The 15321-nt window shown below is 40.0% G+C and overlaps 1 protein-coding gene across 1 annotated transcript in view; it reads left to right on the plus strand.

Moving 5' to 3' along the window:
* The window catches only part of FGD4 (FYVE, RhoGEF and PH domain containing 4), a 54494-nt gene that overhangs the window by 19540 nt on the left and 19633 nt on the right, over positions 1–15321 (plus strand). The window contains exons 3-6 of the mRNA XM_054281886.1: positions 2990–3161; positions 6983–7454; positions 12875–12964; positions 14934–15079. Of these exons, the coding sequence (XP_054137861.1) occupies positions 2990–3161; positions 6983–7454; positions 12875–12964; positions 14934–15079 (880 nt within the window). The remainder of the gene's footprint in view (positions 1–2989; positions 3162–6982; positions 7455–12874; positions 12965–14933; positions 15080–15321) is intronic.

Genomic DNA, 15321 nt, shown 5'->3' on the forward strand with positions numbered 1-15321 from the left:
CTGCTTGGTTTGTGGTTGTCTTCTGAAGACATTAAAGTGATTTTCAGTATATGGGGATTGTCCAGTTTGACATGAGGTTCCTCATTGCTTGCCATATGTGCTTAGCTGTGGTTTTTCAGCTGCAAAAGTTTGTGACACTTCCACAAAATGTCCTAGAATTTGATTTTTGTCCCAGTGGATCCAGTATAAAAATAGCTACCAACTAATTCCTTCTGCTTTATCAGTAGATATTAATTCCTTCAAGTTTAGTAGTTTTAATATATCCTTGTGAGGATTATTAACATTTCATGAGATGTACAGAAGAATTGAAGAGCTCTACTAGTCCATTGCATAAGAGATCTCCCAGGACTGGGGGTTATACAGAGTCCATTGCAAGAGGAAGGAATGTTCCTACACATTGCTGTGGTGTGTTTCGTGGCTTTGCAGGGGTTCCTCAGGGTGAGAGAGATAGACAAGAATCTTGCTTCATGATCAGAAGGCTGGATTTATTAATCCATGATATATACTACATTATTATTATGCTAATAGGAATAGAGAGAGAAGTTCAGAAGCTGCTAAGCTAAGAATAGAATAGGAATCAATAAACAAGAGAGCTCTCTGTGAATCTGTCCCAGAGAACTTGGTCCCCGATTGGCCCTTAATTGTAAACATGGAACATGGGCCAATCCCTGTTGCACCTGTTACGTTCCACAGCAGCAGATAACCATTGTTTACATTCTTCTTCTGGGGCCTCAGCTTCTCAGAAGAGGAAAATCCTAAAGAAAGGATTTTTATGAAAGGATGTCGGTGACAGTGGTGCTGGTCAGCAAATCCACTCCGTGTCCCCTTTGCTGTCCCCCTCCTCCCCGAAGGGATGGCAGTGCTTGTGATCAATGGTGTGTCCTGCTTTTCCCCAGCCTGCTGGTGTCTCCCTGGCTCAGCTGTCCCATGGCTTTGTCAGCACAGGGAGCTATTCAGTGCTGGGACAATTACGGGATGCTCACTGGCCTCATTCTGCCAGGCCTTGCCCGGGATCCCTGGGGAGAGGGAATTTGGGAAAAGCTGTTCCACTGCACTGCAGCTGCAGCAGGGCTGCATGGGGCTGCTCAGGATGGATTGCACTTACTGCAGACACTGAAGGAGTTGCACAATTTAATAATCTGCTTGTTTCAGGGTTGCATATAACTATTTCAAAAGAGCAACATTACTGTATCCTTCCCCAAACTTGCTTTTTTTGCATGTGTTAATAAATATAAAGCTTCTGAAGACTGAGGGTGCACATATGCACAGTAAAAGCATCCGACCTGCAATAATTGTCTTCCTTCTCCCTCTGATTATTTCATCTATCGGCCTTTGCAGTTGATAGGATTGAAGTCTAAAGATTTTTATGGCAAATTCATTTCTTCACAGTGTCTCTCATGGTACTTTTTAGACTGTAGTGATCACTGCAATCCCATTAAACTGCAATTAGGTTGTTGGAAACACAGACAAATATTGCGTCCTGTATTACCTATAAATTAAATGAAGGGAAGAAATGAAAAATTGCCCTTAATCACATGTAAAACTTCTTTATAAACCTGATAAACTTCTTCAAGTTTATCACCATCTATGATTAATATATTTGAAAGAATTTCTTAACATGCCTTTCAAATGTTGGTTAATGGGATTTAAGATCATTCCTGTGGTGCATGGGTTTTCCAGGTTAAGTTAGGAAGATATTCTAGCACCAGCAATGCAGGGAACATGGCTTTTCCACATCCACCTATTGTGTTCCTGTACTGGAGCTTCTGTCCCTACCACAAGAGTGGTAAAAAAGCCAATTCAAGTCCTCCTTCCCTTCCCTTGCTCACTGGCAGGTTTTATAGTTGCTGGAGGGCCAGCACTGTGTCCCACTGGAATGTGGTGCCTGTGGAGCAGTGCCTGAGCCCCTGGGACACTGGTTCCACTAGCAGGATATTGCCTACCCCTGCCAATTTATGCCTGCCTTTCAGTTACTTTTTTCCAATTTCATATCAAATGCTTTCACTGCTCCCACAGTATGTTTTGGGGATGTGTGTGGGAATGAACACGTGCTCTCAGGAATTAAGAACACTTGTTTTCCATCAAGTCTCTCCTTTTGATGGAGCTGGACATTCATTGCTCAAAGGTGGAATGCATTTGGGCCCAGTCTGTGATGTGCTTTTGTTGCCCACAAATGCTGCATGGTTGTTTAAAGTTAAAGATTTTAGTGCTGTTACTTCAGTTCCCTTATGTCTCACCTTGTCTTTTGTGTTCTAGTCACTGCTCTATTAAGTAGTGGCTGATCATCAACAATCTAATTAGAAGGACTTATGGCAAGGATGGGGAAAAAGCAAGAATAAAAAAAATGTTTTCAGGGGGAAAGGTTTTCAGCAGTATAATTAGACAAAGGTTCAGTGAGTAAGGGAATTTTAAAGCTGAAGGCAAATACCTTTTCTACTGATGATTATTACTGAGGTCACAAGGGATAAGGTAAAGAATGAGAGCACCAGAATTTTGGGACAGCAATTTCCTTTGTCTTTCCTTTGTGCTTAATTCTTTTTTATTACAAAATCTGCAGTCATAAACTTCTCATATGTATTTCCTACAGTACACTATGAAAACAGACTGAAAGAAAACAAGAAAACTCCCTAATTTTCTAGCTTGTTAAAGTAGCATATGGTTCAGCTTTTAGTCAAGAAATGTAACAAGATCCCTAATAACAAACAGTGCATGAAGAATTATATGAAGTCCTTGTATTTGTAAAGCAGCTTTGAGATTGAATAAAGCCAAGGGTATCTCTTTTTCATTGATGCAATGAGTTCTTTATGCAAAAATCTCATTTGTGAGAGTAACCTGGTCTTGCAGAAAGTGTCGCTGCCCATGGCAGGGGGTTTGGAGCTAGATGATCTTTAAGGTCCCTTCCAACGTAAACCATTCTATGATTCTGTATTCTAGAAACTCAGAGAAATACAAGTGATTGATATTTTGTTGTTGTTGTTGTTCTTTGCAGTGCCTCCAAAGCCAATTCATCTGCAGAAGGCAACATACCAAACCACTAGGCATAAAGCTTTAACAAACCAGAAACCAAGAATGGAGGAAGAGACACCTGCTGCTGTTTCTAGTGTCACAAAGGAAAAGTCCAGTAAAGTGTCAGATCTCATCAACCGTTTTGAGGGAGGCAGGTATGTGATGGATTTTGATTTGGTTTGTAATTCTGTTTGTTGAGGGGGGATTGTTGGAACTTGAAGCTGTTGATGCCTTGTGAAGGCTGACTTAGAACAGAGGCTGGGCACAGCTAAAGAAGAAAGTAGGGATTTATTAGAAGGCCTCAGTGGATGCATCTGGAGCAGCACAAGAGCCCAGCCAGGGCTACACCCCAGATGAACCCAAAATGGTCACTAAAGTCATGACCAGTCACTTTGCTAAATTCTGGTCCATTGGCATATTGGAGTTAATTGTCCAATTATAGCTTCAGCTTATGAAGTCCCCTCCTTCTTGTTTTTCTCTCTTGAGTCCACTGTTGTTTATACTCTTGCACCTGAAATTTGGATCATTTGTCCTTGGTCCCCAGCTAGAGAAGGAATTGTTTTGTTTCCCTACTCTGCGAAGAGAGCTCACCATCCCCTAATATGAGGCTCAGAACTACACACCAAAGCAGCACAGAATCTGAAAAATACAAAAGCTAAAACCTGAGAGGCATCACTGTGAGGAAGAACATTGGTACTGTGGTAGGGCTCACTCCTATCTCTGCTAAAGGACTTGATGGCAAAACTGCATGTGCTTTGAAATAGTGGGAGCTAGTTGTATATTTGGCTTAACAAGGTGTGCTTTTTCATAAGGCTTTTTCATTATTCCTAATTTTCCTTTAAAAGACAAAAAAAAGAAACCTGCAGTATTTTAAAAACAACCTGGAAAATGTCAGCAATTTGAAATAATTTGAAGCTAATTTGAATATTTGAAAATGTCAGCAATTTGAAGCTAATATTAAATACTTCTTTTCTTGAAGGAGAAAAAAATACTTTTATGAGCAAATAGAAAAACCTGAAATACTGGTTTTAATTTCATACTGTCTTAACTTCTTCAATTGTTCATGTGAAGAGGGTGAACTCTACAAATTATTTGTAGTGGTGTGGCATACATTCCCTAAGTGGCTTGCTTTGTAGTACTTGGTGATTTTGGTGGAAAAGCTCATTGTTCTTGAGTTTCAATTCTGTGGTTTATGGGAAACATATGGAACTTTGAGAAAAAAGAACCACAGTCAAAACTGCTTTTACAAAATGGTGTTTCTTGGGTGTTTTTAATTAGATGCACATGATGCATCTCTAAGTGGAGGCATTATAAGCTCTGAAACAGAAGTTTCAAATATATCTGCTCTGTACAAAGAGAGTGACTTTCCAGAAAGCCCATGAGAGAGGAACGGCTCAAGAAACAGTCCAGTGACAGTTGTGCATTGCAAGGTTTGGATGTGGTTTTTTATGTTCCCTTGGGACATGAAATCTCTTGGATCTCAGAAGGGGATGCCCCCTGTGGGAGTGAATGAATGATGTACCTGAATGCATGACCTGCTATGGAGCCAGAGTAAAAGGGCTTTCATTGAAAGAATTTCCCCTCAAGATGGGTGAAATTTAATCGTTTATATGGAAGCTGCTGAGCATTGCAAAAGTGTTTTTGTCCGTTGGAATAGAAATAATTTCAGAGCTTCATCTGCAAGAAACTTCTGTCATTAGGCAGAGATTTAATTACACTTGGTGATGACAGGTTCTCAGAGATGGGAAAACAAGATTACTGCAGCACTGGAGGTCATGTGAATTCTTTTAGCACCAGCCTCTAATCCTGCTACCACTCTGTTTTCCAGTCTTCCTCCAAAACATCACCAAGCTTTTAAACAGTGCAGTATCCTTAAAAAAAAAAAATTAAAAATTATCTTTTCTGGAAGAAAACTCTTCAGGTTTGTTGTGCCCTGCACCACTGAGCCTTACATTTCTTCCTCCTAGACCTGCCTACTGTGCTGTGCAGGAACTTCTTCCATATTATACAATCATAGGAAGCTATAAATAAAGAAATAAAACTTTCTTGTTGATAGACCTTTACAAGTAGGGACATTTTGTGGACTATGGGAAGCTGAGTTGTTTTTTTGGCAGCATCATTTATTAGGTGCACCAGTAATACCTGTCCAATGACTAAATTCTACTCAAGTCTATGATCTCTGCTTATGAGAAACTTTCATGATTAGCATGCCAGGTTCTGGATTATCCTGCTTTGCCAGTGCACGTAATTCCTGGTTTTTTGAATGAGCTCAACCCACAAAATATGTCTTCTGTGAAGCTGAAATTCAATTTAATTAAGGATCTTGAAATGGCTAGGTAGCACGTTCATGAACTGCAAGCTGTGGTTGTTAACTATAATAACTTATTTTCATTAGTCTGTACAGCCCACAAGCATGTAGGCATGTCAGAAAGTTAATTAAACCTCTTTGTGCAGGCAACTGAAAAACATATATTAATTTTATCCTGGAGTTAAGTTTATTTAATAAAAAAAGCATAGTCTTTACATGACTAAAGAAAAAGTGATTTAAACTTTTTTTTTGTTATATGATGGAAGAAGATAAAGCTAGTGTAAGTTATTTTTGATCTGTATGCACTAAAGTGCAGGATATGTTTGCAACATTTGTGTAAAGTATCCTATAAATAAGGACTAAAAGTACATTTTGTAAGCAGTTTTCATCCTTCCAGAAGATGGAAGTCCTTACCAGGAATAGTTAGGGGACAGTCAGGAACAAGAGATAATATGTTTAACGCAGAGACAAATTTTGGAGAACAAAGATCTTCAGAAAAGATGCAGCATGAAAAAAGGACATTGCTAAGGAAACAAAGGAAACTGGAAATGAGACAAAAATGTGAAGGTCCTCATATAATCTGAACTAAGGAAAGGGATGCTAAATGGTCTTGATTGATTTTGTTTGATTAATTTTTAATAATTAAAGAGCTATTAGGGAATGGGATATTTGTTAGTTTAAGCAGTGGACTAGGACTTGGGAAACCACAAGCCTTGCTCCATTTCTATCAATAACCTTCTGGGACACTTTGGGCAAGTTGCTTCATTTATCAGTTTCTTGGTTTCGTGCTCTGTTTCATGGAGCTAAGAATAGAAAAATTTAGGTTGCAAAAGATGAGTGAGTCCAGCTGTTAACCCAGCACTGCCAAACCACTAAACCACCTCCTCAAGTGCCACATCTTCACATCTTTTAAATACCTCCAGGGATGGTGGCTCAAGGTCTTCCCTGGACACCCTGTTTCTGTAGCCATGATATTTTCTGAAAAATCCTTTCCTCAGGATTTTTTCTCCTGAGGAGCTGAGAGGCCTCAGAAACAAAATGTAAACAATGGTTATCTGCTGCTGTGGAATGCAACAGGTGCATCTGTGATTGGTCCATGTTGGTTGTTTCTAATTAATGGCCAATCACAGTCAGTTGGCTCAGGCTCTCTGTCCAAGAGACAAGCCTTTGTTATCATTCCTTTTCTATTCTTAGCAAGCCTTCTGATGAAATCCTTTCTTCTATTCTTTTAGTATAGTTTTAATATAATATATAACATAAAATAATAAGTCAAGCCTTCTGAAACATGGAGTCAACATTCTCATCTCTTCCCTCATCCTGGGACCCCTGCGAACACCACCACATGTTCCAATGCCTGATGACCCTTTCAGTGGAGAATTTTTTCCTAATATCCATTCTAAATCTCCCATGTACATGGGATTCAATACACATAGGGATGCAATGGCTCAGAATGGGCAGAGGTCTGGGTTTCTGGTAAGAGAAGCTTGTTTGTAAGTGTTTTATTACATTTCAGGTCTCAGAACTTCCTAATATCAACACAGGAAAAAGAAGATTTTTTGGGGAGAAATTGGTTGTATGTTGCAACTCTCCTATTTCCCATACCAGGATTTTCTATAAGTCCATATTTACCTCTCCTCTCATCAATGCTTTGTTTGCTTGGTCTTTTAGCTCCCTGAACCCTAGCGACTTCAAGAAAGACCCCTCCGTTCTCCACATCACTAAATCTCAAGGAAGATATGGGTCCACTCCATCACCTCAGCCAAAACTCCCCTCCCAGCACTCACTACAGACACAGGGAACCAGTAACACTGACAGAACTCAGGTTGCACAGCTGCCCACGGCCAACGGCGTGGCGGAGCAGGAGGAAGAGGAGCGGCGATCGCCGGAGCGCGGCTCGGCCGCGTCCACCCCGCTCCCGGACGGGGCCACGGACAGCAGCTTGACCAACGGGGATGGAGAGAGCGCTCACACAGAGCCCCTGCCAGGTGAGGCTGCCTGCGAGGAGCAGGTGCTCAACAGCTGCCACAGGACTCCCAGCGGTGACGCGCTGCTCCCACCCGACAGCGAAACTCTAGGAATTGATGTCAAGGAAGAGCCAGCTGAGGAAAGCAGTAAACAAGATCAACCTGTAGAAATTAAGGTAAAGAGAGAAATGCTTTCGTTCCTGATATATTGCTACTTTTCCTATTTTCTCTAGGTTTTTATTTACAAAAATATGCTTCCAGGAGCAGGTCAGAAATTGAAAATATTTTGGTTATTTTCCCTCTGAAAAAAGATGAGAAAAAAAATCTTGCTTGCCTTTTCCCACACTCTTCCCTCCTTTACTCTTCTCCTCATCCCCTTGGCTCTTTCCCCATTAGTTATCTGAGGTTTAAAAAAAGTGAAACTCAAATATGTGTGCCTGTTTAGCAGCATGCTTCAGCTGTGCTAGCCTACAAGGGACACATGTTAATGGTGTATATGAAATAAAATGCCATGTGCAGTAAACTGTCTGACAGAGCTTCAGGCAGAAGAGTTGTGTGAATCCCTAACTTGGATGTGGTTGGCAAGTCAAAGCAGGAAAGGCAGTGGCAGTCTGCTAGTGATCAGATAGATGCAATGCTCAGGGTATACTAAATACATGCCTTTTAGCAAGGAGACCTTTTATCATGATGAATTTGAGCTCCCTTGTAAGGAAGATTTTAAATGCTTAAGCGAAGTAAGTGGGTGGACGGAAATCTGTCTTGGGAAATTAATTGCTGAAAAATAGTGCATATTTTTCACTTGTGAAAGTTTACTTGTGAGTTTCCCTCCTTGTACCAAAGCAGTGAATGTGATTAACAGTTCTGCTCCAGCCATCCCCTGTTTGGCAAGGGGAGCTTCTCCTCTTCAACACAGAGCCAAACAGCTGATGCTGGAAAAGCTCTGCACTGCTGGTCAGGGGTGCACCTGCAGCAGCTCACTTGAGTTTGGTTAGCTGGGGATCACATACATGCATGCCTGCAGGTAAATTCTGTAATTCTATGAGTGGGAAAGGTGGATGAAATATCCTGGGTAATGATAAGAAAGTGATGTGTTGTGTGGTTTTCTTTTTATTAGGGGTTGTTTTCTTCTGTAATGTTTTTTTTTCCAGTAATGAATGTTATGATCTCCACCTAAGCATAAGCCTGGGCGCAGTCCAAGGCACTTCTGGCCCTCCACACCTGTGATAACATTTCTGTCTCCTGTTGGGAAATGCTTTTTTCCCCTCTCTGTGCCTATAAAGTGCTGAATTCTCAGTGAGCAACAATGTTGAGCTTGAATCCAAGTCACGCAGTAAGGTGCTGGGAGCATTTTCAGGAAAAAAGCTGAAAAGGGAAGCAGTTCTGTTTTAAAGTTCAGGAAGGAACTGGGCAAATGCTAATGGCAGCAATCTTATTAAATTCTGTCTTGGAGCTGCTGGGACCAGCACATGTGATCTGTCTTATATTGGCACTGAGTCAGCTTGTGAGGTGTAGACTGTAACTGGATGTATATTGTTCATTGGTGCTTGAAGGGTACAAAACCAAGACATACCCGTGCAGGATGACTTTTAAGCTTGCACTGGTGCAGAACTGAATCTGTAAAACTGAGCTGGGTCACAGCAACCCTTCCTGAGATACCTTGTGCAGCAAGGACTTCCCCTTTAGTCTGGCGGGGTTGAGAAGTGTGTCTGCCACCCTTCACAGAATCAAACACTGATTTAGTTTGCATTAATGCAACCTGGAGATGGAAATCAGCCCTGTGGTGGTCTAAATAGCTGCTGCCATGCTGTCTGAATTATGAGAATGATGATGAGCAACAGGAGAGTTCTGGTGGAGCTTTAAGCAGTTTCTGTGTTCAAGCACACACTGATAAGAAGTAAGAGCATTAGACAATCTGTGATTTTGCTAAATGCCTACTTAGTCATTATAGAATATTAAAACTGGGATGCAGTCCAGCTGAAGTTGTTCCACACAGGATAACAGGACTCTCCTGCCCTTTTGATTAAAAATGTAAGTACAGTTGAATAAAAGCAAAAGAAGCAGATGCATGTGAGTCATAATCAAACTTTGAGTCTGATGTATGTATTTTGATGCTGATACAAAGTATTTTCTCTTGCATGTCATGTTTCTTAATTCAGGAAAGAGTAGAAAGTGGTGCTCTTTCTCTTTGTAAATGTGTACATGCACAGTAGAAGTAATCCTAAATCCACAACTGAAAGGGGTGAATTAAATTCGCGAGTGGTGCAAAACCAGTGCAGAAATTACTTTTTGGACTTGGAAAAGAAGGCTTGTTTTGAAATAGTGTTGCTCTTACAATTATTCCCCTCTCTCCTCCCCCAGTCAACATAGATTTGACTAAAGACAGATTATTGCAGGTTCTGGAAAAAGTTGAACAAAACTTATTAAATTTGGCAGTGATCTGAAACAATTTCCTCAAACATCCAGAGTAACCTTTATTTCTCTTTTTGACTGAATTAGTTTGAAGGTAATGAAACACAATCATAACAAGCAAAAAGACAATTAAAAGTTAAAACTTTCCTGCCTTGCAGCAGAAACAACTCCTGTCATAAAAATTGGTTTGTGTAAACTGCGGAGGCTGAATAGCACAAGAACATCTCAATCAATTAACTTCCTGAACAACATCTTGTGGGGAATCTGCTGCTGCAGCTAACTGAGGACAAGAGGACAAATGTGTCAGTGTTTGCTGTGAGACTGGTAGGAAACAGGGATATAGAACTGCCTGCATGCCACAGATGGGGGAGAATCCGCTGAACATCTTTAAATAAAATCCTTATATGATGTCTTCTTTCAGTGATAGTGCTGGGGGCTCTGATGTTTCAGATGCAGAAACCTGATGTAGGTACTGGATTTCTAAATGTGGGGTGATGTTTCAGTTTAGCCAGGATAAAATTTTTGGTTTTGCAAAATTAATTCTCTGCCAAGGAATGTTTTACTGTTGAAAGAGTTGAGAAGTTCTACCAGCTTCTTGATTCTACAGTTTTTAGCCTTCTTTACCTGAAACAAAGCTTTGTATCTTCAGCAACCAATATAAATGCATAAATCTTCTTGTGAACAGCCACTACTTTAGGGATACCAGAATCTTCCTGCTTTATTGGTTGCTGTGCAAGAAACAAGCACAGTGTAATATAAATTTTCTTTGTTCATACTCTACTTCTCTCACCCCGTCTGTGTTGTTTAATATATTCCTTCAAATCCCTCGGGGCAAGGGCTATGCCTGAGTGAGAGTGAATCATATACATCACTGTCATGTTGGCAGGTACAGTTTTCTTGACAGGAGATGGCTCCTGTTTGGTTTGGATAATAAGAAACTTCATACTTTCACCAGCATTTCTCACACTTCTCCTTAATTTCAGAGTTCAAAAGCACTTATTTTAATTTCTTAAGCATGCATAGTAATAGAATTATTCTAGGCATGAGCAACTTTGTACTAAAGAACTAGATCCAGCTGACAAATTTACTGTAAGCATTGGAGTAGAGATTCAGGTTTGCAGTCCCTGCTGATGCAACTCTTGGTCTCTCACATTGTTGATATTTTGCTCCAGGGATTAAATAATGTACCTGTGTAATATAAATGTTCTCTATATAGCACACTAGCCATTTCTGCTTGGTTTTATACATTGAGTTGCCATGTGTGCTGGATTGTCACAGAAGTTTAAAATGTTCCTTGAAATAATTGTTCCCTGAAGTTCCCCTCAACAACACCCCCTGCTTCCCCACTGAGGATGTGCTGAAAGAGAAGCAGTAGTAAAGTTTTCTGCTATTTTGCACTGATCTGACCCTGTAGGTGGATGTTCTTATGCTGGAATAGGAACATGCTGCAGGGATTAAAATACAACTCATCTGTGATGAGCATTTTTCCCCCACAGAGAAGATCCCTCTGTTGTGCAATTGATGTAGAAGGAAGGTGCAGGTTCAAGAATTGAGATGATGTCTAAGGTTGATACTGAGAGGATTGGAAATCTGGGCTCAGCTCGTTTCATGTGATTTTTTTTGCGTTTGTTACGCATGATTTTCCCTCTCTTAATTAGTTCAAGTAATCCTCTAAAAACTATGGGTTGCTTCTATAGCACTGCTTCAGGGAGAAAATGGGGTTCTGGGGTGAGGAAAAAAAAATAAAATTACTGAGGAACCAGTAACCTCCATGGTTTTGTGCCTCAAGTCCACATGTGAGATCTTTTGTAAATGGCTGCACTGAGCAGCAAGCTGCAGCTGTAATAGCTAATCTCCAGCTCCCTGCAATGTCTCTTGACAGCACTTAAAACACTGTTCTGCAGGTTACTGTGGTTGCTATGCTGATTTAAACAGATTTAATGAACAGCTTTGAAGTCACTATTGAAAGCCTGTTTTTAAGGAGGAGGTTTGCCATGTAGCAGTGCAACTGTGAACACTGAAGATTAGAATTGAAATACATTGAAATTTGGAATACTTATTGAATGCCAAAATGGGGGAAAATGCACTGAACTGCTTTAAATATGAGACTGTACTTTAATATTTGGTGTTCTTCACACAATTGTTGTAAAGGTACTTGCAAACGTTTATCATAGTTTTGCGGGAAGCAGTGTGCAGCTTGAAATCAGAAACCATTCTCTTTTTTTTTATGAAGAATTCTTATGGTTTGTCTAGCAATTACCAGTTTCCCATAAGCAGTGTGATAATACCGCCATTTATTTCAGGAAGACTCTGTTGTTGTTAGATGTGAACAGACAGACTATCACTAGATCTGGAGAAAGAACCTTGTAATGGGAGTATCAGTTTGTTGAGCCTGACACTTGCAAGCCTGAGGCATTTCCCTAATGTTTTGACATTGTAGAAGGCTGTCCTTTCATTGTTTGTTTTGGAATAATTTTGCCCAGCAACTTACAATTACATATTCTAACATATTTAGTTTAATACTGAAAATTCAATGCATGTTTTGAGTTTCTGTTCAGCAGAAGAATCTGAAATATATTTTGCTGAATAAAAGATTTTAAAATGAAAACTTCCCTTAAAATGCAAAAATTACTTCCATAAAGACTTAATGAAGGAGTCCTCTAATTGCAGTCAACAATTATTCAGCAATGAAGGTATTGGTGAACATAAAACATTTTGTACCACATTTTTCAATAATTTTGCTGTGCAAAGAACACACAGTTCAAATAAGTTCTGAAATGGGGCGGGGGTGAGCACTGAGTGCTCCCATCTGTTCCCTCTCACTCTGTAAATCAGCTCCTGCAGCTCTGAAAGGTCAGTGGTGCTCAGTTACCAGGATGTGAGCTGATCTGTTGAGTAGGGAGCTGGTGCTTTGGCAAAGATCCCTACACAGACTGGAAAATACTACATCTTCTAGGCTTTGAGTTTTGCTTCACAATTTAACTGATTTTTAACATTCTCTGGCTTTTGTATGTATTGATTAAACTATGGGAAATGATGTATTTTTCAGTTGATGTTTATTACTAAATGTTACAGTTGTATTTCAGTTTTTGGACAATAAGGTAGTCATAAGTATTTTCAAAATATTTTATTATTCTTAAATTATGTTTTCTTCCGTATCCTAAGAGTTGCTCTTCTTTTCCTCCAGGAGACAGATGAGCAGAAACGTCACAAAATTGCCAATGAGCTTCTGCAAACAGAAAAGGCCTACGTCAGCCGACTGGACCTCCTAGATGGGGTACATTTTTCTCATTTTGCTTTTATTGTGTTGCCGTGAATTCACTCAAATGTATAAGTGTGGGTATAAATTACAGAAGATGAGGCATGTTTTTCACAATTTGCTGATTCTCCAGTCAGTCATTTTCTGTTGCTTCATGGTTTTGCCTTTGTTTCTATTTTAAGAGTGCTGTATTTTTAATAAGTATTAGAATTTTGTGGCTATCAATGCAATATGTTCTGTGTGTGGGGATGTCACTTTAAGCAATCATGCTGGTAGCCAACAAGGAGGATGGATAACCATGTTTTGGCTTCCAGTGAATTGGAGTGAATGTTGCAATCACCCACTCATCAGAAAATTACTGAATCCTTCTAATTTGAACCACCCAGTCAGAATTTTTCTTTAGTTCCAAAGAACCTAGAAATTGCCCATTCCAAAAAGAATATCCTCTGCTTTCCCATTATATATTTAGAAACAGAAATTACTGTTCCTGCAAGGAAAGGGTTGGACTCATGCTTTGTACAATCTAGCTGATATTTCTTAAACCGAAAAGTCTGGACTTTAGAATTTTCCTTCCTAAGTCTTGTTTGCTTTCCACATAACACATATACACTTTACTTGGATGCCTCTAGCTTTGCATTGCCTTACCACAGGATATTTTTCTCAGGTCCAGTGCAGAAGAGCTGTACAAACAGTTGATGAAAAGTAAAAAGTCTCAACTGATACAATAATTGTTCAGGCTGCTTGGGGATCTAAGTAATTGTCCTCAAGAAAGTGGATTTACACAGCAGACCTACATTGTGATGGATGTATGGTAACTTTTAAAAGCCAAATTATTGCTGGGAAAAAAAAAGTGATTTAGAGAACTTTAAAAAAATAAAAAAATATGTTTATTTCCTGCATAGATTTCTCTGATGGGTAATGTACAATTATTTTCCTTGATGACTTTTTAAGTGCATTACTGCTATGTCTGTTTTCCAAATATTAACTGGAGAAAATTCTGAAAAATTAGTTTCAAACACAGCTGCTCAACTGCTGCTAATGAGAGGAAAGCAGACTAGGAGGGGACTGTTATATTTCTGAGCTTGGTTAAAAAGTTGTGTAATCTTTATGGTCTTCAAAGTAACTAGCTGTCCTGTTGGCAATGCACCAAACTGGGCATGTTTTAGAGTGTATGTGGAGAAAAATGGCATTTTTCCTTTTAAGACACTTTGGCTGTCTCAGTTGGGAGGATCAAAGTTGCTGTCTTCGGAGTCTTTTCTTCTTTTCCAAGTACTTACCCAGACTTTTGAAGCCTTTTCTAGGGATATACAATCTGTTCAAGCATGGGAGAGGGTGGCAGAAGGACAATGGCTGTCCAAAAGCATTTGGTTTTTTGTGATGCGCATATTAACAGATGCACATTTTGTAGCTGCACCTAGTCAGGTTTAGCCCACTGAAGGAGAAAAAATACATTTATTTTTTAAAGAGACTATAGTCCACTCAGAACTGGGTCTCTTCTGTACTTTAAATGATACGTGGGGACCACTCATAGTCTGTCAACTACTTTGATTTCAAAAGGATAAGGGGATACAGCATTCAAGGAAAGTGCTGGGGCTGTTGGTGATCCAAACATCATGCTAATTGCAAAGAACAGAAGAGTGGAAAATACTGCTGGAAGACTGGGGAAGCTGAGATGACGTAGCTGCTAAAGCAGACAGGATGAGATGTCTGGAGCTGCTCCCAAATGGCACAGCTTCAGCTTGGCTCTCCTTGTGTCAGCCCTGCCTGCAGTGCTCTCCTGCCTTACGAGAACAAAAGGGGGGGTGTCAGGAGAGGAGAAGCATTTCACTTCCAGAGAGGGAAAGGCAATGAATGAATTCATCACTACCCATCTGTATTATTGAAATGTTAATCTTGCCTCAGCTGGAGCAGGAGGGGTGGATGGGTGGTCTTCTATTGGTTAAATATAATGGGCTGATAGGTTTGTGGCTCTTTTTCTGTATTGCAGGTATTCTATTCCAGACTCCTTGAGGAAGCCAACCGAGGTTCATTTCCACCTGAAGTGATTAATAAAATATTTTCCAACATTTCTTCGATAAATGCCTTTCACAGTAAATTCTTACTTCCGGAACTTGAAAAAAGAATGCAAGAATGGTAAGAGGCAATTCACTGGTTAGTACACTTCTAAAACTGTGTCTGTAGAAACTCTCTTGCAGGGTTGAGGTAGGGAAAGTACCTTCAAATTAGCTCTCCAGGCCCAGGAGCCACTGTGAGTAAGAGAACATCTGCTCTCCCACTCTTCCTCAGGATCTGACTCAGCAGAGGGCTGGCATCATTTGCTCAAAATAAAGGACATGGATCATGAGTAATCTCACTGAAGCCAGTGAGATTGCTCA

Source organism: Melozone crissalis, unplaced genomic scaffold (assembly GCF_028551555.1).
Source record: "Melozone crissalis strain CALT ecotype California unplaced genomic scaffold, PUWL_Pcris_2 ptg000033l_1, whole genome shotgun sequence".
In the NCBI taxonomy this organism is placed as follows: domain Eukaryota; kingdom Metazoa; phylum Chordata; class Aves; order Passeriformes; family Passerellidae; genus Melozone; species Melozone crissalis.